At 49.8% G+C, this 27,081-nt stretch overlaps 2 protein-coding genes across 7 annotated transcripts; one reads left to right on the forward strand and one right to left on the reverse strand.

Moving 5' to 3' along the window:
• LOC310686848 (uncharacterized protein) lies at window positions 1-14,201 on the forward strand. 3 transcript variants are annotated; one of them, XM_083461206.1, is made up of 8 exons: window positions 3-392; window positions 3,983-4,447; window positions 4,631-4,712; window positions 4,988-5,070; window positions 6,714-6,840; window positions 7,746-9,130; window positions 10,226-11,044; window positions 11,388-14,201. In XM_083461206.1, exons 2-6 carry the CDS (start codon window positions 4,046-4,048, stop codon window positions 8,849-8,851), a joined length of 1,800 nt encoding a protein of 599 aa, XP_083317332.1. In that variant the 5' UTR covers window positions 3-392; window positions 3,983-4,045; the 3' UTR covers window positions 8,852-9,130; window positions 10,226-11,044; window positions 11,388-14,201. The 3 variants fall into 3 exon arrangements, with proteins under 3 accessions (XP_083317330.1, XP_083317332.1, XP_083317331.1); XM_083461205.1 differs by having other exon boundaries at window positions 4,029-4,447; XM_083461204.1 differs by lacking the exon at window positions 11,388-14,201 and adding an exon at window positions 5,381-5,458 and having other exon boundaries at window positions 1-392; window positions 3,987-4,447; window positions 7,746-11,045.
• Window positions 6,952-27,081, reverse strand: LOC310686947 (uncharacterized protein). Of its 4 annotated transcripts, XR_014516132.1 has the most exons (13): window positions 26,443-27,081; window positions 25,748-25,791; window positions 25,026-25,089; window positions 24,124-24,264; window positions 23,553-23,654; window positions 22,535-22,593; window positions 22,246-22,386; window positions 22,101-22,143; window positions 21,388-21,468; window positions 19,328-19,424; window positions 19,073-19,223; window positions 17,035-17,105; window positions 14,575-15,612 (listed from the first exon to the last, which is right to left on the reverse strand). XR_014516132.1 is itself a non-coding variant. In XM_083461509.1 (12 exons), the coding sequence occupies exons 1-12, from the start codon at window positions 26,485-26,487 to the stop codon at window positions 7,044-7,046; spliced, it is 957 nt and encodes a 318-aa protein (XP_083317635.1). In that variant the 5' UTR covers window positions 26,488-27,071; the 3' UTR covers window positions 6,952-7,043. The 4 variants fall into 4 exon arrangements, 3 of the variants coding, with proteins under 3 accessions (XP_083317635.1, XP_083317633.1, XP_083317634.1); XM_083461509.1 differs by lacking the exons at window positions 14,575-15,612; window positions 19,328-19,424 and adding an exon at window positions 6,952-7,058 and having other exon boundaries at window positions 26,443-27,071; XM_083461507.1 differs by lacking the exon at window positions 19,328-19,424 and having other exon boundaries at window positions 26,443-27,068.

Here is a 27,081-nt window from a genome sequence, read left to right on the forward strand (position 1 = left end):
AACTTTAAAGATGCGCCCCCCCCCCCGGTAATTTCCGTAACAGCGGGGTTCACTTGCCTTCGGCTTCTAGGCCAGGGAGGGGGAAGCTCAGCCCCCGGCCAGGAGGGCCCCCCAAATAAAGCATCTCTGGGTGCTTTGCGCGCCATGCGCGTGGCTCCTCCGGGGCTCCTGCTCTCCAGAGGGAGAGAAGAGGGAGAGCTGGGTGCCTCCGGCCTGCCAAGGGTTAAACAGAAAGGAGCTGGATTCCTAGAGAGGGCAGGAAAGAAAGACGGGGAGGGCAGGTCCTCCAGAGCAAAAGCCCCTCCCCGCCTCCCCAGACTTTTCCTGCAAGAAAAGGGGGCGCTTCTGTCTCTCCCTGCCAATGCTGCCCCGGCGGCGCCTGCTGGGATCCGGTGAGTCTCCTCTCTCTCCCTCTCCCAGATGGTGCATTGGGGGTCCCAGGGCTACAGGGGAACCTGCATGTGGGGAGCCTGTAAGGGGGGGACCCCAAGTCAAGGAGCGGAGGGTCCTGCCAGGGAGGGGCGAGGTCGCAGGAGGGCAGCAACTCTGCTCTTCCTTTGCATGGATGCGCAACTGGACCCTTTGGGGAGGGTCTTTGGGTCGAAGGGGGGCGGCGCGGGAAACGCATGGGAATGAACCCCGGTCAGATTGATGGATCAGTCGCGTTTATGAACGGAGGCTGCAGCCGCACGGAAACACTCCGACATGAAACGTGTTGTAAACAAAATCTGTCCTTTTTCCTTTATGGGGAACACAAGAGCCCGTATAGAGTCCTTACGTGGGTTCCCTATTGATAGGAGAAAAGAACAGAGGCCAAGCAGAGACTATTGAGAAGCAAAGCAGCTAGTAAGCCTGATCTTTATTGAACTGTTGCAACAGGGTGCTCCCCTGAGGAGGACCCCGAACCAAGGCGTGCCTGCCCTTATATAGACATTTTAAATTCCCTGCCCTGGAGCTCAAGACCAACCCTCCATACATCATTCATACATCACAGAAGGGGTGTAACCCAAGACCACCCCCACAAACATCATACCTACATCACAGAAAAGGTGGTCTACAACAGAAATTTGAATGTTGTTGTTCTGGCAGTTCCCTCATTGCAAGAAGTGAGGCTACAGGGAACCAGGCAGAGGGCCTTCTCGGTAGTGGCTCCCACCCTGTGGAACACCCCCCCCCTTCAGATGCGAAGGAAATAAGCAGCTATCCTATCTTTAAAAGACATCTGAAGGCAGCCCTGTTTAGGGAAGTTTTTAATATTTAATGCTGTATTGTTTTTAACACTTGATCAGGAGTCGCCCAGAATGGCTGGGGAAACTCAGCCAGATGGGCGGGGTTTAAATAATAAATTATTATTATTTTTAAATTATTTTTCCTGCCTGCCAGGTTTTCTGATAATGCCTTATCTGATTCCCTTTCCTGGTAGTCTGGCCATTCCTTTGAAATGGTGATTACTAAATTCCTGTAACAAGGAAGGTGTTTTTTCCACCTCCTCCCTCCTTGCAGAGAAACATTTGGCCAGCTGGGGGGGGGGGTCAAAATGGTTTCAGGACTGTCTTCCTGTGCTGCTTCAGACATGTGGTTTATATATTTATGCACGTGTTTGCTTGGTACATTTATGAACATTTATTATATAGCAAAGACCTTAAAAAATTCTTATAACAAACGAAACCCTGTGCCAGAAAGAAAGAGTGGATGTTGACAGATGGAGGGCTCCCAAAGGAAAGTCCTTCCATCATGCAATGTGCACTGAAACCTCTGGAACCGGGGTGGCTTTGAAAGAGGACGAGGCCAGTTGGCGGAGGAGCAGAGGGCGATGCAAGGCTTGAGAGTCCCAGTTGCAGGGAGACCTTTGATAACGAACCCCAGAAAAGTCTTCGCTCCCTTGCCTTCTGCTGTTTGGCCCCTTTTACCATGCGAACTTGACCAGACAGGACGTATCTGACCTCTTTAAGGCCAGGCCACACGCTCAGAAACCTTCTGTTCCGTTTTGTAACCCAAGATTTCTGCCTGTGTTTTCTTGCTGCTGCATGGAGATATGCATGAATCTGAACTTGGAAAGTTTGTAAGTAAAAAAAACATCTTCACTTACCAAAGTGTGTGGTCTCTTCTATGCCAGAAGGGTAGAAAGGGGAAGCGCTGGTAGCAACGAGATGTTGAAAAATGTCTCATAGCCCATATCCCGGTGCTTCATTTCTTTGCATGTTTTGTAACTTTCCCCCCAGATTTATTTATTTAATTTGTGATATACAAATTTACACTCACACCACAACATGTTATATAAAGGAACACAGGGTTCCCACGAAATCCCCTGGGCTTTCCTCCTCCCCCTTGTGGGCCTTATTGTTAAACTTTTCCTACCGTATCTTTTGCAATAATTCAGAATTTTTCTATCTCTGTTGTATCCGTAGTTCTCGTTACATTACAAGTATTATTGAAATCGCACTGTTTACAATGGTTTTTTAAGATAAGTTATAAATTTTCCTCATTCCTTATTAAAGTTTTGGTCTTCTTGATTTCTTATTTTTCGGGTCATTTTTGCCATTTCATCATAGTCCATTAACTTGAGCTGCCATTCTTCTCTGGTAGGGACTTTGTCTTCTTTCCATCTTTGGGCCAAGAACATCCGTGCAGCGGTTGCCACATACATAAACAATCTTTTCTGTTCCCTTGGAATTTTAGCACCTATATTTCCTAAAATAAAAACTTCTGGCTTTTTAAATAAAAGTTATTTTAAACATTTCCCAGAATGCTTTTGTTACTTTGCCTGTCCACCACATATGATAAAAAAGGGCCTTCTTTTTACATACATTTCCAACAGATATTTGTAGCTGTCTTATACATTTCTGCTATCTTACTGGGAGTTAGATACTAAAGGTACATCATTAATATATATTTTTCTTTCAACATACAACATGCTGTAAATTTCAGATCATCTTTCCATAACTTCTCCCATGATGAAATCTACATTGTACCCAAAATCGCTCACTGTATCATTACAGATTTAACTTCTTCAGCTTTTGTATACCATTCTAAAATTAGTTTGTACATTTTAGAAAGTAATTATAAATTATTCTCTAACAATTCTTTTTCAAACCTTGAGATTTCATTACTAAAACCATTCTTTTTATCCATCTTAATTATATCATCTAGTTGGTGATATTGTAACCAATCAGTTAATAAATTTCATATGTCCTCAAAATTTTGCAATTTCAACTGTTTTTCTACTTCCGTTAACAAATTTTTATATGTTGCCCAGTCGTTTCTGGTATTTAATTTTTTCAAGGATATTGCTTCTAGTGGGGAAAGCCACCAGGGTGCTTTCTGTTCTAATAAATTTTTATATTTCTCCCATACCATATACATTGGTTTTCTTACAAGATGATTCAAAAAACCTTTATGTACTTTTGCCTTCTCATACCATAAATATGCCTGCAACTAAACCTGCTATCATGACCTTCCAGGTCTAGAATATCCATATTTGTTAATGTTATCCAGTGTTTTGTAAGTTTTTAAACTGCTGCACCTCTTTCTTACCAGAGGCTGTGCTCACTCTACGTTTGCCTCCACCAAATTCTTTTTAATTAAGCAAATAATATTAAATAAATACTGACAGTCTTCTCATGTCATGTGTATAACACAAAATTAGCACAATAAATTTGCAGGTATATCTACAGCTGATTCATCTCACAGAAATCCCTGCAGTTGCCAGCACATTGTCCATAGTCACTTTCCTTCTAGAAGGGCTAGCCCAGGCATAGGCAAACTTGGCCCTCCAGATGTTTTTGGCCTACAACTCCCATGATCCGTAGCTAACAGGACCAGTGGTCAGGGATGATGGGAATTGTAGTCCCAAAACATCTGGAGGGCCGAGTTTGCCTATGCCTGGGCTAGAGGTTTACTTATTTTTCTTCCTGACAGTCAGTTTTATTGCAGAATAATGTGCAAGCTTTGTAGAATTTGCTGACACCTCTAATTTGGACAGACAGAACTTGGCAGAAGATCAAGGGGTTCCTTCATCTCTCTTGGAGGCTTCCTGAGACCACAAATGGATGAGCAAGACTCATCTGGGCCTGAAGCAGGAAGAGGCCATGCCATCAAAACAGGGAACAGTGGGGCATTTTGGGAAAACTCTGTGCAGAAGATCCTGGGTGAGGAGGACACCCTCCGCTCAGAGGCTCAGAGCCAGCAGTTCAGGCAGTTCTGCTTCCAGGAGGCCAAAGGACCTCGAGAGGTTTGCAGCCGACTCTACAACCTTTATCATCAATGGCTGAAGCCAGAAAGGCACACGAAAGCTGAGATGCTGGACCTGGTGATCTTGGAGCAGTTCCTGGCTGTCCTTCCCCCGGAGATGGAGAGCTGGGTGAGGGAATGTGGAGCAGAGACCAGTTCCCAGGCAGTGGCCCTGGCCGAAGGTTTCCTCCTGAGTCAGGCGGAAGAGAGGAAGCAGGTAAGAGAGACTTTCCTAAGCAGCTCAGAACATGAGGGAGAGTCTCCCTAAATTTTCTACTAATGGCCCACCCCTTTTTGGAAAGCACCCAAGGAATGAGATTGGATACCCCTCAGGTTTTCACCTCAGTCATTGCTAATCTTTCTCCCCATTTTCTGTTCTGAATCCTTGTTGCTATTTCAGAGACAGGTTCTGTTTGCAGAAATGGGTCTGGATTCCTTTAAGACTGAAAGGACTCTGTTGGACACCAGAGAGAAGCCACTGGGTAAGGAGGAAGAAGATTGTTCTCTGTTTGGTTCCATTCTGTGGATTTCAAAACAGACACATGGGTTCTTTTCATCTTTTGGGGGAATATTGTCCAAGAGCCCCAAGGAGGGAGATGTATTCTTAACACAACTAAAATATGAAATGGGTGCAAATGTCATAATCCATTCAGCAGGCAAGACTTTTTCAAAGGCCCATTTGTAGTTTGATATGTAGTGTTTAACCTCTGAGAAAAGCATCTACTCCTGGCTTCCCTCTTACCTCTGTCTCTTGCAGGCGCCCAGATGACGCCAGCAAGACCTGCTCTTCCATCTATTCCTGGTGGTGAAGGAGGAGCAACGGCTGTGGAACCAGATGGGGTAGGGGAAATTAGTATTGTGGGGAAGGGGCAGCCAGGGTCCCTCCAGACCCAAGCAAATCTCTCATTTTCTTAACAAATCTGCCCTGAACTATTTATTTTAGAAGGCTTATGTGCTGGGAATAAGGAACAGCCATCTCACCTTCTGAATGTTGCTAATATGATTCACCGAGTCGTTTGCAGTTTTATTTCTAGATTTATTATTAAATGCAAACACAGGCTTCTAAGCAGTTTACACACCATGCAAAAGTGTGTGGGAATGTTCAGGGCGGCAGGAGAGGATATATTGTTTATTAATATCCTTCCTGCAGAGACGCGGCTGGCGCTGTGGTCTAAACCCTGAGCCTAGGACTTGCCGGAAGGTCGGCGGTTCGAATCCCCATGACGGGGTGAGCTCCCGTTACTCGGTCCCTGTTCCTGTCTACCTAGCAGTTTGAAAACACATCAAAGTGCAAGTAGATATATAGGTACCGCTCCAGCGGGAAGGTAAATGGTGTTTCCGTGCGCTGTTCTGGTTCGCCAGAAGCAGCTTGGTCATGCTGGCCACATGACCCGGAAAAACTGTCTGTGGACAAATGTCGGCTCCCTCGGCCATTAAAGCAAGATGAGCGCCACAACCCCAGAGTTGTTCATGATGGGACTTAACTGTGAGGGGTCCTTTACCTTTACCTTTTTAAAATATGATTCCTAACTTGCGCTAGCAAGCAGAGTGCATTCCCTCTTTACACAGCAGAAAACTGGTTGCAAACTCATGTGAGTTTCTTAAGACAATAAGCAATTCAATCTGGCTTGTCCAGATTGAAGTGTGTTCTGATATTTTCCTTCCTAATTGAATAAATACAGCACAGTCTTCTTCATAAGCAATAAAAAGAAAGTTTACTGATGATCAGGCAGAGCACAGTGTGATCCCTGAAGGCAGACTTAAGGCTGAAAGTTGCAAGCATATAAAAACAGGATTACCCCATAAGGGAGATGACCTGGGGGGCTGCTTGGCTGGCAGCCAGCAGTTCAGTCCAGGAAGTTTGCAGGACGAAAGGAAGATGGAAAAGAGAGAGAGAGGCAGTATGCCTTGGCCTTTTCCCAGGTCTGGGAAGGTCACACCCACCCACTAGTCACATGCAAGGAAGGATGCTCCAGGCCAGGAGGAACAGGAAGTTCAACTGACTGGACCAACATCCCCGGCATGTCCACTCTAGCAAAACAAGGAATGTTGTATTTGACTGCTCCCAGTGGATTGCATCCCACAAAGGGGCCAGGATTCAGCTAACCAGCCCCAAGAGTTACAGAATGGGGCTTTTGCCCCAATCTCCTCCCCCTTCCTGTGCCCCCGTGTTTCTCTTAAAGTTGACTTCAGGGTATCAGGTTCCTCCAAAAGAGCACACAGGGAAAGGAGAGCGGCAAGGCTGGCACAGACAGAGTGATTTGAGAAACACATTGTGGAGTCCCCCCATTTACACTAAGGTTAATGTCCATCATTAAAATGCACACTAAAATAATTCCATTAAGATATTTAAAGAAACACCCACAATTAAAATGTGCAGCAAAACGATCCCATTAAAACAACACAGCAGAAAGCAATAGAGCAATTTATAGTAGATCATCTTCATTCTGACTAAGAGGAGGACCTTTCTCTTTCTCTCTTAGGGTTCAGTGTGCTTTGAAGATGTCGCTGTTCATTTCACAGACAGGGAATGGGCGTTGCTGGATCCTGACCAGAGATCTCTGCATAAGGAAGTCATGGAGGAGAATCGCGGGATCGTGGCCTCTCTCAGTGAGGCTCCCTTGTGGATCATAATATCTCTTCGGAAATTCCACACATATCTCTCTGTGATAAGCCTGTTGGCATGCAACCAAGGAAACAGGGGCAGTTGGCAGGCCCCCCGCTGGCTCCAGCCCACCGGCCAGTGTACCGGGTGATCTCCAGTCCTTGATGCAGCATCTGCGACCCGAGCTTCAGAAGCTGGGGCACGCTACTCAGCAGAGTAAACACTACGCAACAGAAGCGGAAGGAGAAGTTGTGTGAGCATATTTACAAGCAGTTTATTCAGCTACATCAGGACAAAAGGAAAACATGTCTGATCTCCTTCGTGTCCAAAGCAAGACAGCAAAAGCTATACACAAACAGAAGTTCCCAGCAAGCTGTGCTGGAGTGTAAACAGACATGTGACATACAACAATTCCACATGTCTGTCCTTAAGGTGGAACAGAATATCCCAACAAAGCCTCCCCGATTTTGATGGAAATCAACAGGGCCACTTGCAGCATCTGGGATGCAATGCTAACACCCCCACAACTCACCTTGCATGGGGGGCTGTTGATTATTTTGTCTGTTAATATTGTTCCTCCTGTTGTTTCTTTTTAGACATTGATCAGGCTGGTCTGAACTGCTTTTTTCTTCTTTGCTTCTGTCTGTTTTTGATTGACTAAAGAGAGGACAGCTATTGGAGGTGGAGCAGATTCCATGATTGGGCAATATCTATCCCAGGAGAGAGACAGGCTGTTCGAATCTCAGGTTCTCATAGGTATTTCTGTTAATGCCAGCAATCAAAGGCCGTGAACCCTGGAATAAGACTTTCCATCTAACTCCCTGTATCACAAGTGTTAATGAGCATTGCTCCATAATTGGGAACTCCCATTTCTTCCTGAGACTCTAATCCATCTTTTTCTTCATTTCAGGTGATGATAAATGGGAAAATAAGAAGAAGGGAGACCATGACATAATTCACACGGTGGATAAGCCGTATCAACATTTGGAGTATGGAGAGAGCTTCAGCCAGAGCTCCCATTCCACTTCCCATCAAAGAAATCCCATTGGGAACAAACCTTATCAATGCTTGGAATGTGGAAAGAGCTTCAGTCGGAGGGAAAGTCTCACTTCCCACCAGAGACTTCATACAGGAGAAAAACCTTATCACTGCTTGGAATGTGGAAAGAGATTCATTCGGAAGAGAAGTCTCACTTCCCATCAAACCACTCATACAGGAGAGAAACCCTATCAGTGCTTGGAATGTGGGAAGTGCTTTAACATACACACAAACGTCCGCCGACATCAGGTAATTCACAGTGGGGAGAAACCGTATCAGTGCTTAGAATGTGGAAAGAGCTTCAATAAGAGCTCCAATCTCACTTCCCATCAAAGCATTCATACAGGGGAGAAACCCTACCAGTGCTTGGAATGCGGAAAGAGCTTCGGTCGGAACTCCCATCTCACGTCTCATCAAAGAATTCATAGAGAGGAGAAACCCTATCAGTGCTTGGAATGTGGGAAGAGCTTCCCTTGGAAGGAAAGTCTCACGTACCACCAAAGAATTCATACAGGGGAGAAACCCTACCAGTGTCTGGAATGTGGGAAGACCTTTACTACAAGTGCAAATATCCGCCGACATCAAAGTATTCACCGTGGGGAGAAACCATTTCAGTGCCAAGAGTGTGGAAAGAGCTTTAGTCGGAAGGAAAGTCTCGCTTCCCATCAAAGCATCCATACAGGGCAGAAACCCTACCAGTGCTTGGAATGCGGAAAGAGCTTCAGTCGGAACTCCCACCTCACTTCCCATCAAAGCATTCATACTGGGGAGAAACCATATCAGTGCCCGGAATGTGGAAACAGGTTCAGCAGGAGAGCCAATCTCGCTACCCATCAAAAAATCCACAGCAGGGAGAATAATAGAATTGTAGAATTGCAGAGTTCGAAGGGACCCCGTGAGTCATCTAGTCCAACCCCTTGCAATGCAGGAATCTCAGCTAAAGCATCTGTGACAGACGACCAGGCGACCTCTGCTTAAGAACCTCCAGTGAGACCCCACCACCTCCTGAGGGAGTCTGTTCCTCTGTCAAAGAGCTCTTGCCTAGTGCAGAATTTCAGTCCATGTGTTCAGTGCTGCTCTGAGCTCCAAGCACAGCAGTGGGTAGATGGTAGCAGGTCAGCGCTTTATTGACCGGCTTAAGGCAAGTGGTAGCTGACCAGTGAGGCACTGAAATCTATCCCACCAACAAAGGCAACCTGTAGCTCTCATATCGTACGCCAATCAGGTCAAGCTTTTAACCCATAGCTGCTGCCTTCAGTATTGTTTGTGCCTTGCAGAGTTTCGAAAAATTGAAGGACAAAGTGAGAGATTGGCTTCATTATTATCAGATAATGGAGGTTTATAAATTGGACAGGAAAATTGTCTTCCAGGTGGAAAAGTCAAAATTAGAAACAGAGCTGTTGGAATCCAACACTAAAAATTTATCGAAGATGTATAACTTGCTGTTGAAATGGAATACGCAGGATGAAACAGTTAAATCAGCTATGATTAAATGGGCACAAGATATTGGTCATAACATTATGTTTGCTGACTGGGAACAGTTGTGGACCACCGGTATGAAATTTACGGCATGTAATGCCTTAAAAGAAAATATTATGAAAATGATTTATAGGTGGTACATGACCCCAGTCAAGCTTGCAAAGATTTACCATTTGCCTGACAACAAATGTTGGAAATGTAAAGAAACTGAAGGTATTTTTTTCACCTTTGGTGGACATGCCCAAAGATTAAGGCTTTCTGGGAAATGATATATAATGAAATGAAAACGGTATTTAAATATACCTTCTTGAAGAAACCAGAGGCCTTTCTCCTGGGCATAGTCGGCCAATTGGTGTCAAAGAAGGATAGAACATTCTTTATGTATGCCACGACAGCAGCAAGAATACCCATCGCAAAGTATTGGAAGACAGAAGATCTACCCACCTTGGAAGAATGGCAGATGAAGGTGATAGACTATATGGGACTGGCAGAAATGACTGGCAGAATCCGAGACCAGGGAAAAGAGGCGGCGGAAGAAGATTGGAAGAAATTTAAGAACTATCTTAAGAAATATTGTAAAATTAATGAGTGTTAGAATGACGCTGGTTTTATAAATTAAGGGGTTTACAGCTGTAAAGGTTAAGATTAAAGAAAAAAGGAGGTTATAAATTTGATAAAACTAAGAGTAAGGATTTGCTGGAAAAAGTTTGAAAATAGAATGCAGAAAGGGGAGGTATGGGGGAGTCGGGGAAATAAGTTACACGAAAATAAGGATTCGAAATTATACATGTTATTTGGTTTTGTGTTTGTTTGTGTTGTTGTGTTAAAAAATTTTGTGAAATTTGAATAAAAATTTATTTTTAAAAAAAACAGTATTGTTTCTGCCGCAGGGAAGAGGAGGAGGCCTATTGTGAGCAGAGCTGAAACGTCAGCCCGACATCATTCGCTCCATTTCCTTTACTAGTATTTCTTCGCCATCTGCTTGAGGGCTTTGCAGAGCCAGAGCACACGCTCGGCATCTCACAAAGAGCCAAGCAGGACACACCTGGGCTCCTTGGTGTGTGTGTGGGTGTGTGTGTGTTGCATCCTGGCCTGCTTAAGAGCTGTGGAAGCACCCTAGAATCATAGAATCGTAGAGCTGGAAGGGACCCCAAGGGTCATCTAGTCCAACCCCCTGCAATGCAGAAATCTCAACTAAAGTCTCCCTGAAGGATGGCCACCCAACCTCTGCTTAAAAACCTCCAAGGAAGAAGAATCCACCACCTTCCGAGGGAGACTGTTCCTCTGCCAGAAAGTCCCCCCCCCCCTGACAGTTTAGCCTTGCCGGCTGAGTCAGGCTCAGTTTTGCCCAGCCAGCTCCCCCTGTGCTCTGCAAGGATCCTTCGACAATGCACAGGGTAGTGATATAATAGCAAAATGCAAAGTCACACAAAATATATATCACCAAGGGCAAATGCTCCACAATAAGGAATTCCTAACTTCACTCTTAAATATGTGAGTCCTGCCAGCATCTCCCAAGGAAGGGTAACAAATAGAAGGCCTTTTTCTGTTCTTCCCTGCATATGGGGACAGGGATATTCTACAGATTTTTCATACAAGCGATGGAGGCTGGGATTAGTTCTACAAACCTTTTGTGATGAAATTCATAACTTTGTCATTTTTCTACCTTTATAGATATGCCCGTTTCTCTAAGCCAGGGGTCTGCAACCTTTAAGACAAAAAGAGCCACTTGGACCCGTTTCCGAAGAAAAAACAACAACTGGGAGCCGCAAAACCATTGCAACATTTAAAACAAATATATCTCCGGAGCCACGATCTGACAGCGGGCGGGAAGGTGACGTCGGGACGGTGCGTGACTAATGCACGCACCACCCCCATGCGACGTCACAGCCAGTACAGCGCCTGCCACAGTGAGGAGTGTCGGGGCGCACAATGCGCCTCCTCCCCTCGCTAGTATCCGCCCCGGAGCCGCAGCAAAGATGTAAAAGAGCCACATGCGGCTCCGGAGCCGCGGGTTGCAGACCCCTGCTCTAAGCTATGGATGCATAGTCTTCTGTGTAGAGGTTACATATATGGGATATATTCTCACTGTAATTCTCTCCCCCCCAAAAAAAACCGAAAAAAGAAAAATTACAAACATCAAATTCAACATCCATATTCATTTTCTAACATAAACCTATTACATAATTAACTAAATTAAAATATACCTAATTATTCTAAACTTCTCTTTGCTGTATACAAATACAACACAGTTAGAAATTTTATATTAAAGTTTTTATATTAAAAATATTTCGAATTCCCCTATACCCCCGTTTCCCTTCACTCATGTGTGATCTCATTTTTTATTTTTATTTTTACTTCTTCCGTCTTCCTGTGTTGTCATATTCTCACCGTAATTCAACCATTCCATATGGAAATAGATGTTGACTATAATCATTGCTTTTATTGTATCAGCTCAATGATTAAGCCCCTTTGTGGGTTGAAGTGCTGATTGTACTGGAAAAGCATCCAGGGGTTGACTTGCGAGTTGACATTGCTTCTATCAAATGCACAAGTGATTGCAAAGAAAAAGACAACGTCTGAGATTTCTCTGTTTGCTTGTTTAGACTCCTTATTGTGGAGCAGTTGCCCTTGGTGATATATTCTTGTATGACTTCACATTTTGCAAGATTCCTAGCAGGTGCTCCAGAAAGTGGCACCTGGATCAGGGCCATTGCCCAGCCCTGCTCTGGGGAGGAGGAAGCAAGGCAGCGTCTTCGCAGCTGAGTCGGCTTCTTTTCCCGCAGAACATCCGGTCCTGGGTGAAGGACAAGTCTGAGGTGGAGGTGGTCGACCTGGTCCTGAAGCTCCAGGAGAAGCTGGTAAGCAGGATGCTCCCAAGCGAGTTGCGCCCGATGGGTGGAAGGTGCTCGGATCGGGGCTCTCTCCTCGAGGGAGCAGAGCGGACCCTGGCTGGCTGGCTAGCCCCTCCGGACTCTGGCCAGGCCTGTTTCAGCCTTGGGAATCCCCTAAGGAAACCTCAGCGGACGAGAGTCAGGGCTAAACTCCTACAGATCCCTCCGCTGAACTTTTGCATGTGGGCAATAACTGGGATCCTGAAGGAGGAGGAGACTCTCTTGGGTCATTGGGGGATGTGTTGGTCCCCGTCTGTGGGGACAGGCAGGCAGGTGAGCATCCCTGTTGCCAAAGGGAGAGAGGAGCAGCTTCTCTCAAGGTGGCCACTTGGTACGTCAGAAAGAAATGGTGATACAGACGTTGGAAAGGATGTGCTGCCCAGTTCACGGGGCGGCTTCAACCAGTCAGTCACTTTTAATGACCTGATTCTGCCTCTCCCAGTAGACTGGGAGCCAGAGACTGGATCAGGCCACAGGGGCCCATCTTGGCCAGCATCCTGAAGCTCCAGGAGCAGCTGGTAAGCAGGGCGTTACCAAGTGAGTTGGGCCTGATAGGTGGAAGGTGCTCGGATCGGGACTCTCTTCTCGAAAGGCAAGCAGCCGCAGGTCTGTGCCCTGCTAGGATCTCACCCTTGAGAACCAAAAGGGGTGCAGCCTCTACTGGGGGGCTGAGCAGAGCCTTGTTCTGCTTTAGAAGGAAGGAGGCCTTTGAAGGAGAAAGGCAGCGTTGTCTGCCCCACTTGCCATCTCTCTCTGCCCCCCGCAGACAAGGGCTGCTAGCCGGGACTTATCCTCCCTCAACTTGCCCCTTGCTGTCTGAAGTCAGGCTTTCTCCGTGGGACCCACCCAGAGATGGTAGGAGGGGTGAGAGCAGCATCAGGCTGGCACTCTGCCAATGGGGCATCTGTCCTTTTCCCTGCATTTTATCTAAAGAGCATCCAGAAATGTACAAACTGAACCTATTGAGAAGGGATGAGCAGTTTTACAGCATGCTATGACTTAAAAGAAAACTATATGAAAATGATGTGTATTTGACGCCTAGTAGGTTAGCTAAAATGTACAAGACTGAATCAAATACATGCTGGAATGTAAAGAGAAGGAAGGAACCTTTTTCATATCACACCTACAGGACCGCTTCTCCTGGTATGTCCCACGGAGGACCTTACGGTCTTCAAATAAAAACATATTGGAGATCCTGGGCCACAGGGAGGTTAGGCTGGCCTCAACCAGAGCCAGGGCTTTTTTTGGCCGTGGTCCCGATCTGGTGGAAAGCTCTGACACGAGACTAGGGCCCTGTGGGACTTGACATCTTTCCGCAGGGCCTGCAAGATGGAGCTGTTCTGCCTGGCCTTTGGCCAAGGCACAGTCTGACCCCCTCTCTCCTTCTGTAATCCTCACAGAACTCTAGCCCAATGGTTGCCATTAATTTGATTTTGAATTGATTTTGGAATGAATTGATTTTAGAATGTATTTCTATTAATTGATTGTGATTTTATGTAAACTGTGTTATTTTTACTGTTGTTAGCCGCTGTGAGCCTGACTTCGGCTGGGGAGGGCGGGATATAAATAAATTATTATTATTATTATTATTATTATTATTATTATTATTATTATTATTATACCATGTAAGATAGTAAAAGTCTTCTGGGAGTTGATTTTAAAGAACAGAAAAAATCTCTTTAGGTATGCTACTACGGCTGCCCGAATGGTGTACGCCCAGAAACGGCAAGAAGAAAGAGTTCCAATGAAGGATAACTGGCAGCTAAAATGGATGGAGTAGCAAAATGGCAAAACTTACCGGAATAATAAGTGCTAAAGATGAGAGTTTTCTTAGAACAGAATGGGGGGAAAATGTGTTGAATACATGAAGATGCACTGTAAACAATTAAAAACATTAGCAGGAATGATGTAATAAACATGAGCAGTAATAATTAAAAAGAATTATAAAGGGAAAATTTGTAAATAGGTCTGAACTGGATATGCAGCAAGAATAAGATACAAAATAAGTAACCACGGGGGGGGGGGAGTAAAAGAAAATGCAGATTGATTTGGGATGAATTTATTTGTTGTTAAAATAATTGTAAAAATGGAAAATTATAGAGGGGGGGACGGGGGCAGTAAAATATGCCCTGGGGTCAGTCAAAGCCATTTTCCAGAGTGTGGCCCCTGTTGCACCATGCTGGCAGCTACTAGGAGCCCCAGATGAAAGCCGAGGGCAGACTGGGGACCAAACTGCCCCAGAAGGAGCACGGTGTGTCCCCCACCAGAGGTACTGCCCCCCAACTAGCCCTCATAAATCCTGTTTTATGAATGGGAAAACCGTAGATATTAAAATAAAATAGTTTATTCATGAATAGAACTCAAGGCAAAGGTCACAGAATCATAGACAGAGTGAACCAAGGTGGTTCTGAGCAACAGAGTCTGAGCATGTCATGGCTGCAGCCACAGTCCCCGAGTCCTGACCATGGGCAATACAATGGGCTGACAACGGAAGGAAGGATCCTGATCTGCCCAGGAAGAAATCGCTGAGCAAGAGACTAGGTGAATGGATTGGGGCGAAGGTTATTTGTGACGCCAAAGGGGTGTGCTCATGTTTGTCCAAAGATGAGCAGAGGAGAGAGGAGACTTGCCATGCTCAGATATCTTGGAGACAAGGCAAGGACTCAGGTTTCTGAAAAACGTCACCTCTCCCTGTGATGCCTTGCAACATTTGGACGGTGCTTTTTGGGAGTGGATCTCTGGGCCAAAGGCAAACTTTTCAAAGGAGTTGCACCCTTTGCTGGCGCTGCTGCTGCTTCTGCCTTTCAGAAGTAGGAACCTCGCTGTGACAACAATAAAAAGATTGGGCCTCCTAGTCGCCTTGCTTTTCATATACCTGGCTGCCTTTTCGTGCTTTGCTCTGACCGCCAAGTGGACCCCAGGGGATCGTGAGACCCCAGAGCAAAGGGGGGGGGGACGACAACTATCTCCTGAAGCCCCTGTAGCAAGCAGAGCGCACGGCTCCTACGCGTCTCTGGTGTGATCCTGCTGGCTGCTGGGCTAATCAAGTCCTGAGCAAAATACCCTTACAAAAAAACCCAGAGGTGGAGGGGCTTGTAATGAACCCCCACCCCGGCGGGGGGGGGGGGGAAGCAGAGCTGAGCTGCTCCCTGCCTGAGTTTTGCAGCACTCTGTTCTGGGGAGACCCCGCCTGCCCCTCTCTCTTCAGCCCTCCCTGCATACGGCCAGGGAGTCCTCGAAAAAGGCTTTCTGGCCCAGGTGGCCCAGGAGGGGCATCTGCTCCCCGGTCACCTCCCGGCGGAAGTTCTGCCGCAGCCACCCGTAGACCAGGCTGTGCAAGAAGCCTTGGAGGGAGACGGTCAGGGCCTGCGGAAAGGGAAAAGAGGGGGCGTTACGCTTAGGGGGGGTCCAAAATCCAGCAGCTTCAGCATCTCGGGGGGAGACGGGTGTGCTCTGGCAGAGCAACGGGAGGCTGGGGAGGGGTGAAACTTCACGGGGGCCCGGAGATCCAGGGAGTTGAGACCCCACTTGCAATCCTGCAATTGCTTAAAGTATCGAAGGCCGCCTCTGTGGATTGCTCTGCTGGCATTTCTGTGGCTGACCACCGCATGGCTTTGTTTGGTTAGATCAGTGGTTTTCAACCAGTGTGCTGTGGCACCCTGGGGTGCCTCGAATGAAGGGCAGGGGTGCCTCAGGCAACCCTGGCCTCTGTCCTTCTGTCCTTCCCTCCCTCCTCAGGTGCCCTCTCACATCTCTGCCTGACAAAGGCTTGCACAGCTCTTTGTTGCAGCAGCCCCGGTGTAATAAGAATTTTAAGGTCTTAGATATATATTAAATGTTCATAAATGTACCAAGCAAACACATGCATAAATATATAAACCACATGTCTGGAGCAGCACAGGAAGACAGTCCTGAAACCATTTTGACTCCCAAGCTGACCAAATGTTTCTCTGCAAGGAGGGAGGAGGTGGAAAAAACACCTTCCTTGTTACAGGAATTTAGTAATCACCATCTTAAAGGAATGGCCAGACTACCAGGAAAGGGAATCAGATAAGGCATTATCAGAAAACCTGGCAGGCAGGAAAAACAACAACATTCACATTTCTGTTGTGGACTGTCTTTTCTGTGATGTAGGTATGATGTTTGTGGGGGGTGGTCTTGGGTTACGCCCCGTCTGTGATGTATGGAGGGGTGGTCTGGAGCTCCAGGGCAGGGAATTTAAAATGTCTATATAAGGGCAGGCACGCCTTGGTTTGGGGTCCTCCTCAGGGGAGAACCCTGTTGCAGCAGATCAATCAAGATCAAGCTTGCTAGCTGCTTTGCTTCTCAATATTCTCTGGTTGCCTCTGTTATTTTCTCCTACCGATGGAGAACCCACTTAAGGGCTCTTGGATACCCCATAAGGGAAAAAGGGCAGATTTTGTTTACAACACTGACTATAAGCTCTGCAGGCAAATGGCGCCTCTAGGGCTGGCCAGGGGTTGCATCCCAAGCCCCTGTGGGGCAGTGTGAGGAGGCACCTCTCTCTGGGGCAGGAGGGGACAGCTCAGAGACCAGGGGCGGCAGCTGCGGCTGCCCAGGGGATTCCGAAGGAGAGGGGAGAGGAGAGGAGGCTGAGGGAACACGCCACAAGGGAGGGCGTTTGGAAAAGGAATGGGGCTGCCAGCTCTGCAGGAAAGGGGTGGCATAAGTGGGAGCCCCTCCCTTCACCAGCACTGAAGTCCAGGAGCCAATGCAAGACCAGTGCATTTGCTTCAGCCCCTCCAAGGACCCCCCCCCGTCACTCACCACAGCCAAGTAGAGAGGGAAGAGGATGGCCGGCTGGAGACTGGAGAAGGAGAGCAGGCACAGGAAGAAAGCTGAGGGGGAAGGAGAGAAGAAGGGGCCACGTCACTTTTCCTGGCCAAGGTCACCAGGCTGGCAGGGGGCACCATGGCCCCAGGTTGAAGTGATGGACATGAGGCAGGAGTTGATAATGCAGGTGAGCTGCAAGCAAGCTGCCGGCCAGCTCTGTGGAGGCTCCTTTTATTGACACAATATGCAAACCCAGGCAGATACATTTGGGGCTGTGACCTTTACACATCTTCCAGTCCCGAGATCGTGGGGTGGTACAAAGTTATTTTGGCACCCGTTTCCACCGCATCATTTTCCCCTTGCACAGTGTATGACAAAGGAGACAAAAGGTCTCTGAGACAAAGCTTACAGACAGGGCACCGCAGACTGCTGAGACGGCAAAAGGTTAGACAGAGGGAAGGGTGTTCAGACAGCGGTGGCTTGTCTGTGGGGGAGTGTGCCCTGCACCCCAAGGTCACGCGTGCAGGCAGGCTGAGGCTGCCTGCAGGTGGGGAGTGTCCTCCCTCCGGACCCAGCGATTATCCCTACACCTGCTGAGTCACCATCCCCTGAGAATGTAGCTCACGGTTTGGGATCGCGGCCACTTTTTCTCCCTCGGTGACCAAGCGGGTGCTCAGCGGGGCGAAAGATGGAGCTGGCCTCTGGCAGGGCAGAGTTCCTATAAGCCTTCCCTCTCTCCCTCCACCCCGAAAAGGCCTTTGTCTGCCGCCAGGGAACAAGTTCTTTCTTCCATCCGCTTAGGGTGGCTCCTGTCGCCCATGACCCCTCCCTCACCAAGGAACCCAGAACTACTCCTTGCCAGTGGAACAGACTCTCTGGGAAGGTGCCAGACCCTCCTGCCTTGGTGGCTCACCCATCTGGGACTCTCCAGCTGTGATTCCTGCAGGGCGGGCGGTTGGGCTAGATGACCCTTTGGGGTCCCTACAAGCCTGCAATTCTATAAATGCACAAACACGGGGCATCTGGGGAGGAGGGGGGAGGGAGGAAGCTCCTCCCATTTACACCTTTCCAGGTATTTCCACAGTTCGAAATGTTGGGTTCAGCCAACATGCGGCAACTTAGCAAACCTCCAGGATCTCCTCTGCCTGGGTGCTGATCCCTCTGCCCATCTTGGCAGACACACCCCATAATAGCCCTGATTTAAAATTGAACTGGGCGGTCTTTGTCTCTGCGCTGGGGGAAAACCGCCTGCCACCTGATGGATCAGAAGAAGAAGAAGAGTTTGGATTTGATATCCCGCTTTATCACTACCCTAAGGAGCCTCAATGGTTGGACAGTGTTCTTGAAGAGACCACCATGAGTTTGACCAAACTGCGGGAGGCAGTGGAAGACAGGAGTGCCTGGCGTGCTCTGGTCCAGGGGGTCACAAAGAGGCGACCACGACTGAACAACTAAACAACAACAAAGGAGCCTCAAAGTGGCTAACATTCTCCTTTCCCTTCCTCCCCAACAACAAACACTCTGTGAGGTGAGTGAGGCTGAGAGACTTCAGAGAAGTGTGACTGGCCCAAGGTCACCCAGCAGCTGCATGTGGAGGAGCGGGGAAGCGAACCCGGTTACCCAGATTACGAGTCCACCACTCTGAACCACTACACCACACTGGCTCCCAGAGACTCTCCCCGCCCCCAGCAGCCCAAAGAAAGCTCTCAGGGTCTGTATCTGATTTGCGGATCCACCCCACGGGTGGGGAGTAGTTGTTAGACAATGTGTCTTGATAGTTCTCGACTCATTCAATAAACATCAGAAACCTGGAGGTAAGTGATGAGGCTTAACTTGGGGGTCTCCACGCTTGCCAAACAAGAAGAGAGTCTGCCTCTTTCCCCTCGGAGATGCCTTGAGGCTGGATTTCCATGTCTTCAGACCCAAGTATTGCAACGTGGAAGGCAAGTGGCCCCAAAGCAGTCTCTCAGCGGTGCTACCTCTCAGGGGAGGCAGAAGCTAGAGGAGGAGACAAGGCTCCTAGGTCACTCACCTGGCATCCAGCAGACCAGGAAGACCAGCTGGAAGAAGCAGGCGATGCGGGTTCTGATGGCACAGCCGTCACTCTCCGGAGCTGGCAGGGTCAGGGTGGGGCCACCTCTCTGCCTGCGGCGACACCAGCACTTCACCCTGCAGTAGAGGACCTGGCCAGGGGCAGCGGGAGGCAGCCATTAGGGGCAAGGAAAGGGGCAGAACTCAGACCCCCCACCCTTCTCTGGGCTCTTTCCCCATTGGCATGCCCATTCACCTGGCCAAGAAGAGCAGGTCATTTGGTCAGCCAGCGAATGGGCCTCAGACCAGGCTCCATTTTTACCCGAGTAAAATACTTTTGACGTATTTGCTGCCTGCATTGAAATGTAAGTAAAGTTAAAAGGCGGTGATTTGTTAGATCTAGAAGGGTTTAATAATCATTATGGTTGGCATGCGTATTTAGCTTATGAAAAAGGGAAAGTACACAGGGGATTTATGAATCATGTCCTAAGGAAATCATTATATAAAACATGGACAAAATATAAGAATCTCCTAGAACCGAAAACACCATGGTGGGCATCACCTCTAGAAGCAATTACAATAAAAAAGAAAAATATGGAGTTAGAATGGGCCACATATAAAGATCTGATTAAGGAAAAATACATTAAATTAGTAATTAAAGATTAGGAAGATGAGGAAGTTAAACAACACCTTACAGGTTGGATCCAATACCATCAATTGCACGAAGTGTTCAGGACAGATAAGAAAAAAGGTTTCTAAAACGAACCTTTATTATTAGAAAAACAAAAACAAGGTAATATAAAAAATGAATGATACATTATTGGAGTAGGAGGTCAAAGACGAAAAGGTCAAGGAGGTAATGATCAAGTGGGCTTTAGATATTGGGAAAACCATTAACAGCATGGGAAGAACTATGGAGAAAGAACTGGAAATTTACAGCCTGTGAAGTATTGAGGGGAAACCTAATCAAGATGTTTAACAGATGGTACTTAACACCTACCAAAATAGCTAAAATGTATAAGACAAAAACTAATCTGTGCTGAAGGTGTGGTAAAACAGAGGGGACACTTATACATGTTTGGTGGACCTGTGGAAAAATCAAAAGCTTCTGGAACACAGTGTATGACAAGCTTAAAAAAATGTTTAAGTATAATTTTATGAAAAATATAGAAGATTTTCTACTAGGGATAACGGACACAGGTATAGCAAGAGAAGATAAGAAAATATTCCTCTATGCCACAGGAGCGGCAAGGATCCTAATTGCTAAAAACTGGGAAAAAGAAACTGTGCCAACAAAAATGGAATGGCAAGATAAACTGTTAGAGTATATTGAACTGGCTAGATTAACAGAGGCAATTAGTAGAGATCACACTAGACAAGAATTTCAAAAAGCATGGGGAAAAGGCAAAGAATACTTCACAAAACAGTGCCCTAAAATACCTGGACTTGTTTTGATTAATGTCTGCAGGAGAGCTTTGTGGATATTTAAGTTATAATTAGAAAAATCTAAATAATTATTCATAAAGGAAACAGTTTATAAGAAGTGAATAAGGAGGCCAGATACAGGGGAAAGGAAGTCTCTTATTTGGTTGTTTGCTTATTGTATGTTATGTTCACGTTTAATGAGGGTGGGTTTGTGTATTGCGGGAGTGGGGGGGGTTGTGTTATGTTGTAAATAAAATTCCGATTAAAAATTAATTTTTTTAAAAAAAATATGAAATGTAAGTAAACCATTTTTGTTTTTACTAAAATGTGCAGCTTATTCCTAGCAAAAGGGACAAAGAAGGGAAAGGTCAGCAGACCACAAATGGGGGGGGGGGGCTATTGGGTTGTTGTTTTTATCTTCATTGTGTATTTTGTGATTTTATATCTTGATTTTATTCTGTGAACTGCCCTGAGACCCCTGGGTATAGGGCGGTATATAAATTCAATAAAAAATAAAAAATAAAAATTGTTATGCACTGAGTTGACTAGGATCCAAAATCAAACAGTCTGATTTGTCCTAGAACAATAGGATCCCGAATGCAGCAGTCTGATTGGTCCACAGGAGCCACCCAATCCAGCTCCAGGTGGAAGTGAATCCACAACCTGATTGGTCTACAGGTGAATCCCGGAATTAGCCAATCACGTGCAGCCCATTGCGTAAATAATGTATATAAAGCAGACATCTCAGGGGAACTTCCATTCCTCACGACTATGAGATGAATAAAGAGCATGAAATCCACTCTCAGCTCTGAGTATTTTTCAAAAATAAATAAACAGGCCCTGGTGGATGCCCACACTTACACGGACGGACGGACGGACGGACACACTTACTGTGCAGCAGGCGACAACCAGAGAGATGAAGACGAGAAAGAAGATCTTGACTTCTTTGCCAGAGTCGTCCCTGCCTGTGTACTGGGGGGGGGAGGGGGGAAGCGCCTCAGTAAGGGGGCCAACACTGGCGGGGGGTCCAAGGGTAACCCCCCCCCATGGAAACAGGCCCCGTGGCCCTTCTGCAAGTGTTCTGGAAAGAGCCTCTGAAGCCCATGGGGGCACTTTGCCCACCCCCATTGGGGCTCAGCTGCCCAGGCAGACAGGAGGGTCTCCTGAGAATCCCACCACCCTCTGTTTTGGGGGGCAGCGAGTTCCTGCTCTCCTGTGACAGGAGAGATGCTGCCAGGAGGAATACTGGAAATGGAAGGGGAACAAACCTCCCCAAGTTCAACCAGAGATTCATGGGGCTTGGGGTTAGTTTGGATGATCCTTGGGACCCCATGAGACTAGCCCCATGCCAATATCTGTGCACTATCACCACCTGAGAAGGAAGTGAAGGAGGCAGCATTTGGGGCAGCCGTCTGGTCCTCCAGGGGAGCTGGGGGGGCAGCTGGTTTCACAGCACCACAACCCTGCTGTTGCTGGGGGCCCCTTGACCCAGAACTAAGGGACCTTGTGCCCCTAAAGGATGGGGGTGGGGTCCAAGAAAGGGCATCCCAGACCAACAGGGAGAGGAAGCAGCTGATGGAGGAAGCACTGGGGGGGGGCAGTACCTTGTAGCAGGTGTCATGCGAGTGGCGGATGAGGATCAGGCAGCTGGAAGGAAAGTGGGAGGGTTTGGCTAGCTGGACGCAAGAGACCACCCTCCTCTGCAAAATCCCACCCCATCCCAAGGGAGAGGAAGGGGGCAGGTTCTACCTGGAGCAGTAGAGGCCGTGGGACCCTCGTGAGCCGTTGCCAGCCTGTAACGCCAATGGGGGGAAGGCCCAGGGCGCCACATCTCTCAGGGACGAGCCTCGAATCACCAGCAGGACTACGAAGACCAGGAACGGGAGCAGCCTTTATTGCGAGAAGACACAGGGTGGGGTGTTGTGGAAGGCGATGGCTCAGAGGCAGTGGGGCTGAGAGGTGGCTTCCAGGGGCCAAGAGGGCCCCCTCCCAAAGGGAAAGGGTGGCAGGACAGTCCCCGCCAGTCAGTTGCACCTACCAGGCCAAGAGACGGGGCAGATTTATTCGGAGCCTCTCGTTGAACCTGCCGCTCTCCTCCTTGGGGGGAAACAGAGACGGCAGGTGAGAGGAAAGCAGCCTCCTTAGCAAAGGCAAACACCCGCCGGGAATCGTCCAAGTCCTCCTCTCCCCTGCTTGTGTCTCCCCCAGGTGCCCCCCAGCCTCTTGAGCCTCCCCCAACTGGGCAGGGGCCTCTGCCAGAGCCTTTCCCAGCCAGAGCATCTTGGGCACCCATGGGCGGAGTCCCGGGAAGCCCCCCCCCCCCATGGAGCCAGGCCCCAGAACAGGGGTCAGCAAACTTACTGCGCCTTGGGCCGGTGTCTCCAGCGCCGATCGCGCAGTGGGCCGGAGGGCAGGGGAGCCTGTGCCCATACGCGTGCCCACATGCTATTTCTGGCGCACTTTCGGGTTGGAGGAGCACCAGAAATAGCTTGTGCGCATGTGCACGGACCTCCTCTGACCCGGATGTGCACCAGAAACAACGCTTGTGCATGCGCACAAGCTATTTCTGGTGCTCCTCCGACCCGCAAGTGGGTAGCCGCACAGTGCAGTGCCAGTAAGAGTGGGCAACGGCAGCGGGGGTCACCATGGACCGGATAAACGAGTCCCTCGGGCCTTATCAGGCCCACGGACCTTAGTTTGGGGACCCCTGCCCTAGAAGGAACAGCCCAGGTCCTTGCAGACGCCCCCTCTCCAAGGCTGGCCAGCAGCCCTCTGGCGCAGCCTTGCCCAGGCTGGTGCCCCCCCCTCCAGGCATGTTGGACTACAACTCCCATCAGTGCCGGCCAGCAGGGTGCCTGGGGCTCAAAAAACCTGGAGGACCCCAGCGGAAATGCAGGAACTCCCATTGCCAATGGGTAGAAGAAGCCTCACGTTTGGTGAGGAGACCCTCTGCTATCTTGGCTTTGATTGAGGCACTGCAAGGGGCTGGACTAGATGACTCTTGGGGTCCCTCCTAAGCTCTCAGAGACCAGGCAGGGGCCCCGCGCCCTTCCTACCTGCAGCAGGGCAGAGGAAGGGGCCTCCCTCCAGCCCCCCAGAGCTCGCTTCACTTCGTAGGCATAGACGACGACCATCAGCAGAGAAACGGCGTAGAACATCTGGGGAAGAGGAAGGCAGGGCAAGGGCAGGTGAGTGCCAAGAGGGGCCTGGCAGAGGACAGAGGGGGCCAACCTGGCTCTGGCACAAGGCAGGGGGCGCCCTGACCTGGGCAGGGCTGGTGGGCTGGTTCCAGAGCCAGGAGGCTGCCCCATCCATCTGTCTGCAGGAACTGGCAGGACTCACTTGGGTCAAGCTCTCAGCAAGGGAGACCCCAGGAAGGGGTGGCAGAGCCTTGCAAGCCGAAGGTCCTGGTTAAAATCCCCCTTAGCATCTCCAGGTGGGGCTTGGAGCGACTCCTCCGCCTGAAAACCTGGAGAGCCCTGGCTGCCAGTCAGGGCAGGTAATTCTGAGTTGGCTCAGAGCAAGGCAGCTGACTGCATTCCATGCCATCCATTGGTGCGAGAGGCGGCTGCCACACACCCCTGCCAGCTCTGCCACGGAGGCCGGGCAGAGCAACGGCTGCCTTACCAGGCCCAGCATCAGCAGGTAGGGACAGGCTTGGTAGGCCAAGACGAAGAGCCGCGGTGGAAGGAGCTGGATGGCAGCTGCGGAGAGGAGGGCTGAGGCACCCAGGAGATCCGCCAGGGAGAGGAGGAAGAGCGGGCAGAGCTGGGGGGAGAGGAAGGGGTCAGGGCCAGCTCCAGACCAGCAACCGGCAGGACCCCTCTGCCCCCCTGCACCCAGAGCCCACCCTCTGGACCAGGGGTCAGCAAACTTTTTCACCAGGGGGCCGGTCTACTGTCCCTCAGACCTTGTGGGGGGCCAGACTATATTTGGGGGGGGGGGTGGACAAATTCCTATGCCCCACAAATAACCCGGAGATGCATTTAAAATAAAAGGACACATTCTACTTATGTAAAAACACCCCGATTCCCTGACCGGCCATGGGCCAGATTTAGAAGGCGATTGGGCTGGATCCGGCCCCCAGGCCTTATTTGCCTACCCATGCAGATTGAAGGGGACTCAAAGGTCAGGCAGGCCAGGGAGTAGCTCCCCCCCCCCCCCCGGCTTCTCTTGTCCCTTTCCCAGAGCTCAGCCTGATGCACAATCTAGACATCTGGGGAAAAGCTTGACAACTTTTCTGTCTGGATTTTCACGTTTTGAAATACAGCAACCCTAACCTTTCAAAGTCTCCCTCTCCCCCCACTTTAAGTTGGGCTGGATGGGGAGCTCGGGGGGGGGGGGGCTCCCAGATTGCCCATCCTCTTGCAGGCTGCTCTCTTTGGGGGCAGCACTCAGGTGAGGATTTTGAAGAGCGCCTGTCAAATGCAAGCGACTCTCCCGTGCGCCCAGGGGCTCCTGCAGAACGATGCCCTGGGTGGCGGAGCATTCGGGGGGGGGGCTGCGTTGGAAACCCCACCCTGGCAGACCTGATCCTGGCAGCATCGCCTTCGGAGGAGGGAGGCAGCCACAATGGAACCGCTGCCCAGCAGGCTGCAAGACAAAGACGGCCAGGAGTCAGCTGGGCTCTCGCCTGGGAGAAGGGAACCCCCACGCCACCCAGCTCCCCCTCCATCGCCTGCCCATGGGCAGAGGAGGCAGCCCCCAAGAACCGGGCAAGTCCTGGGGAGGGAGGCCGGCTGCTCCCTCTTTCCTCCAAATTTGGAGAGGAGCAGCTTGGACTCCTATGCTCTGCCCTCAACTGCTGGTGTCAGCTGCATAGCTGTCAACTTTTCCCTTTTCTTGCAAGGAATCCTATTCGGAATAAGGGAATTTCCCTTAAAAAAAGGACAGTGTTGACAGCTATGGACTCAGATGTGCCTGACACCCTTGGGTGCCTCCAGAGAAGGCGGGTGGGGGGGTGCCAAGGCAGGCAGACTCTGCAGGCGCCCCCTCCCCCCATGGCGGGCAGACGAGTAGCCAGGACCCACCCAGGCAAAGGGCACAGCGTGTGGGTGCCCTTGCTCACCCCCTACCATCAAAGGCCCCCTGAAAGCTACCTGGATTCCCTGCGACCCACAGAGTATGGGGCTGGAGATCCCACCAGAAGGAGGGCAACAGGGGGTCAGGCTGCTCCCCTTGTGCTTGGAGGGCAGAGAAGAGGCCTGGCTGGAGGGAAGGAGGGAGGGAAAGGTGGTCTTTGGCCACTCACCTGAGAGCCAGGGCAAGCAGGTAGACCCACGCCAAGGCCAAGACCTAGAGGTTGCAGGCAAGAGGTCTAGGTTAGGAGGTGCCCCACACAAGCACTCCAGTCAAGGTGTGACTAGACTGCTGAGAGTCCCCCCCCCACCTTTCCAGTCTGTTCCCCGTAATTCACCAGATGTCCATGATGAGGACCCCAAGGTGGGGTGGGGGTCCCACCAGGATGGGGGCCAAGGAGATCCCTGCAGAGAAGCAGCTGAGGCCACCTCAGCCCCACAGCAGCCGGTCTCTTGCCTCTGCATGTTTCCACAAACCAAGAGATGCCAAGCCAGAGGAAGACACAAATGGAGACGTGGTGGTCGTCCCTCCGCCCCACAGCTCCTGCCCCCTCTTGCCCTGGGAAACTGCTTAGGTCAGGCAAAGAACAGAAATTCAGGAAGTCCCTGAGGCTAGCAGATTTCATTTTCCCCAGCAGGGAGACACCAGAGTGGCTAAACCAGGTATGCCCCCCCCATCCCCACTGGACACCTCTGGGCCCACCTGCTAGAGGACCCACCTTGCCCCCCCCCCCCAGGCTATGGGGCTGCCTTTCCTAGCCGGAGCCAGGCAGGCTAAGGCACGCCAGGCGGATTCCTCCCAAGCCAAGGGTGGGCGGAGGAGCAGGAAAGTTGCCAGGGGCGGGTGGGGGTTGAAAAGGGGGGGTACCTCTTCGTCCGGAAGGGCAGCTCCACTCCTGCCTCGCTCGGCCATGGTGGGGCTACGGCTGGAGGGGCCACAGAGCGCCGCCTGCCCTCCCTGCAGGCTCTGCTGCCCAGGGAAATTCCCCACCAGCCGCTCAGCTGACTTTGTTTGCACAAGGTGTTTTCCTTGGGCTCAGGAGCAGGAAGAAGCAGCCGCCAGGTATGAGCTGCGCCACTTCATGCCCAAGCAGAGGAGAGGGAGGAGTCGGAGGAGGCTGGCAATTTCCCTGCACTCCAAAAGCAGCAGCAGCAGAGTTAAGGCTGCGCCAGCCGCCCCTCTTCCTGCCAGGGCAGAGCTGCAGTGCCCCCTGGGGCCACCAAAGACACCCCCCCCCCCACTGTCACCTTCCTGTGGCGAGAAAGAGCAGCAGGCCAGCTCTCCCCCGGCTAGCAGCAGCCCTGCCTCGGTTTCCCCTTGAGAGCAATCAGGCACAGAATGCTTCAGATCAAACCTGAAGCAGGGGAGGGTTTCAGGAAGGGCAAAGGTCACCCAGAGATTGAAAGCCTTGCTTGGCACGTCCTGCCAAGCCCCCCAACCACCTCCCTGCCCTCCTGGGCTGCTACCCCTTCAGGTCTTCCGGGGAGGAGGCCCTGTGCAACAAAT

Source organism: Podarcis liolepis (assembly GCF_965112155.1).
Source record: "Podarcis liolepis genome assembly, chromosome: 10".
Lineage (NCBI taxonomy): Eukaryota > Metazoa > Chordata > Lepidosauria > Squamata > Lacertidae > Podarcis > Podarcis liolepis.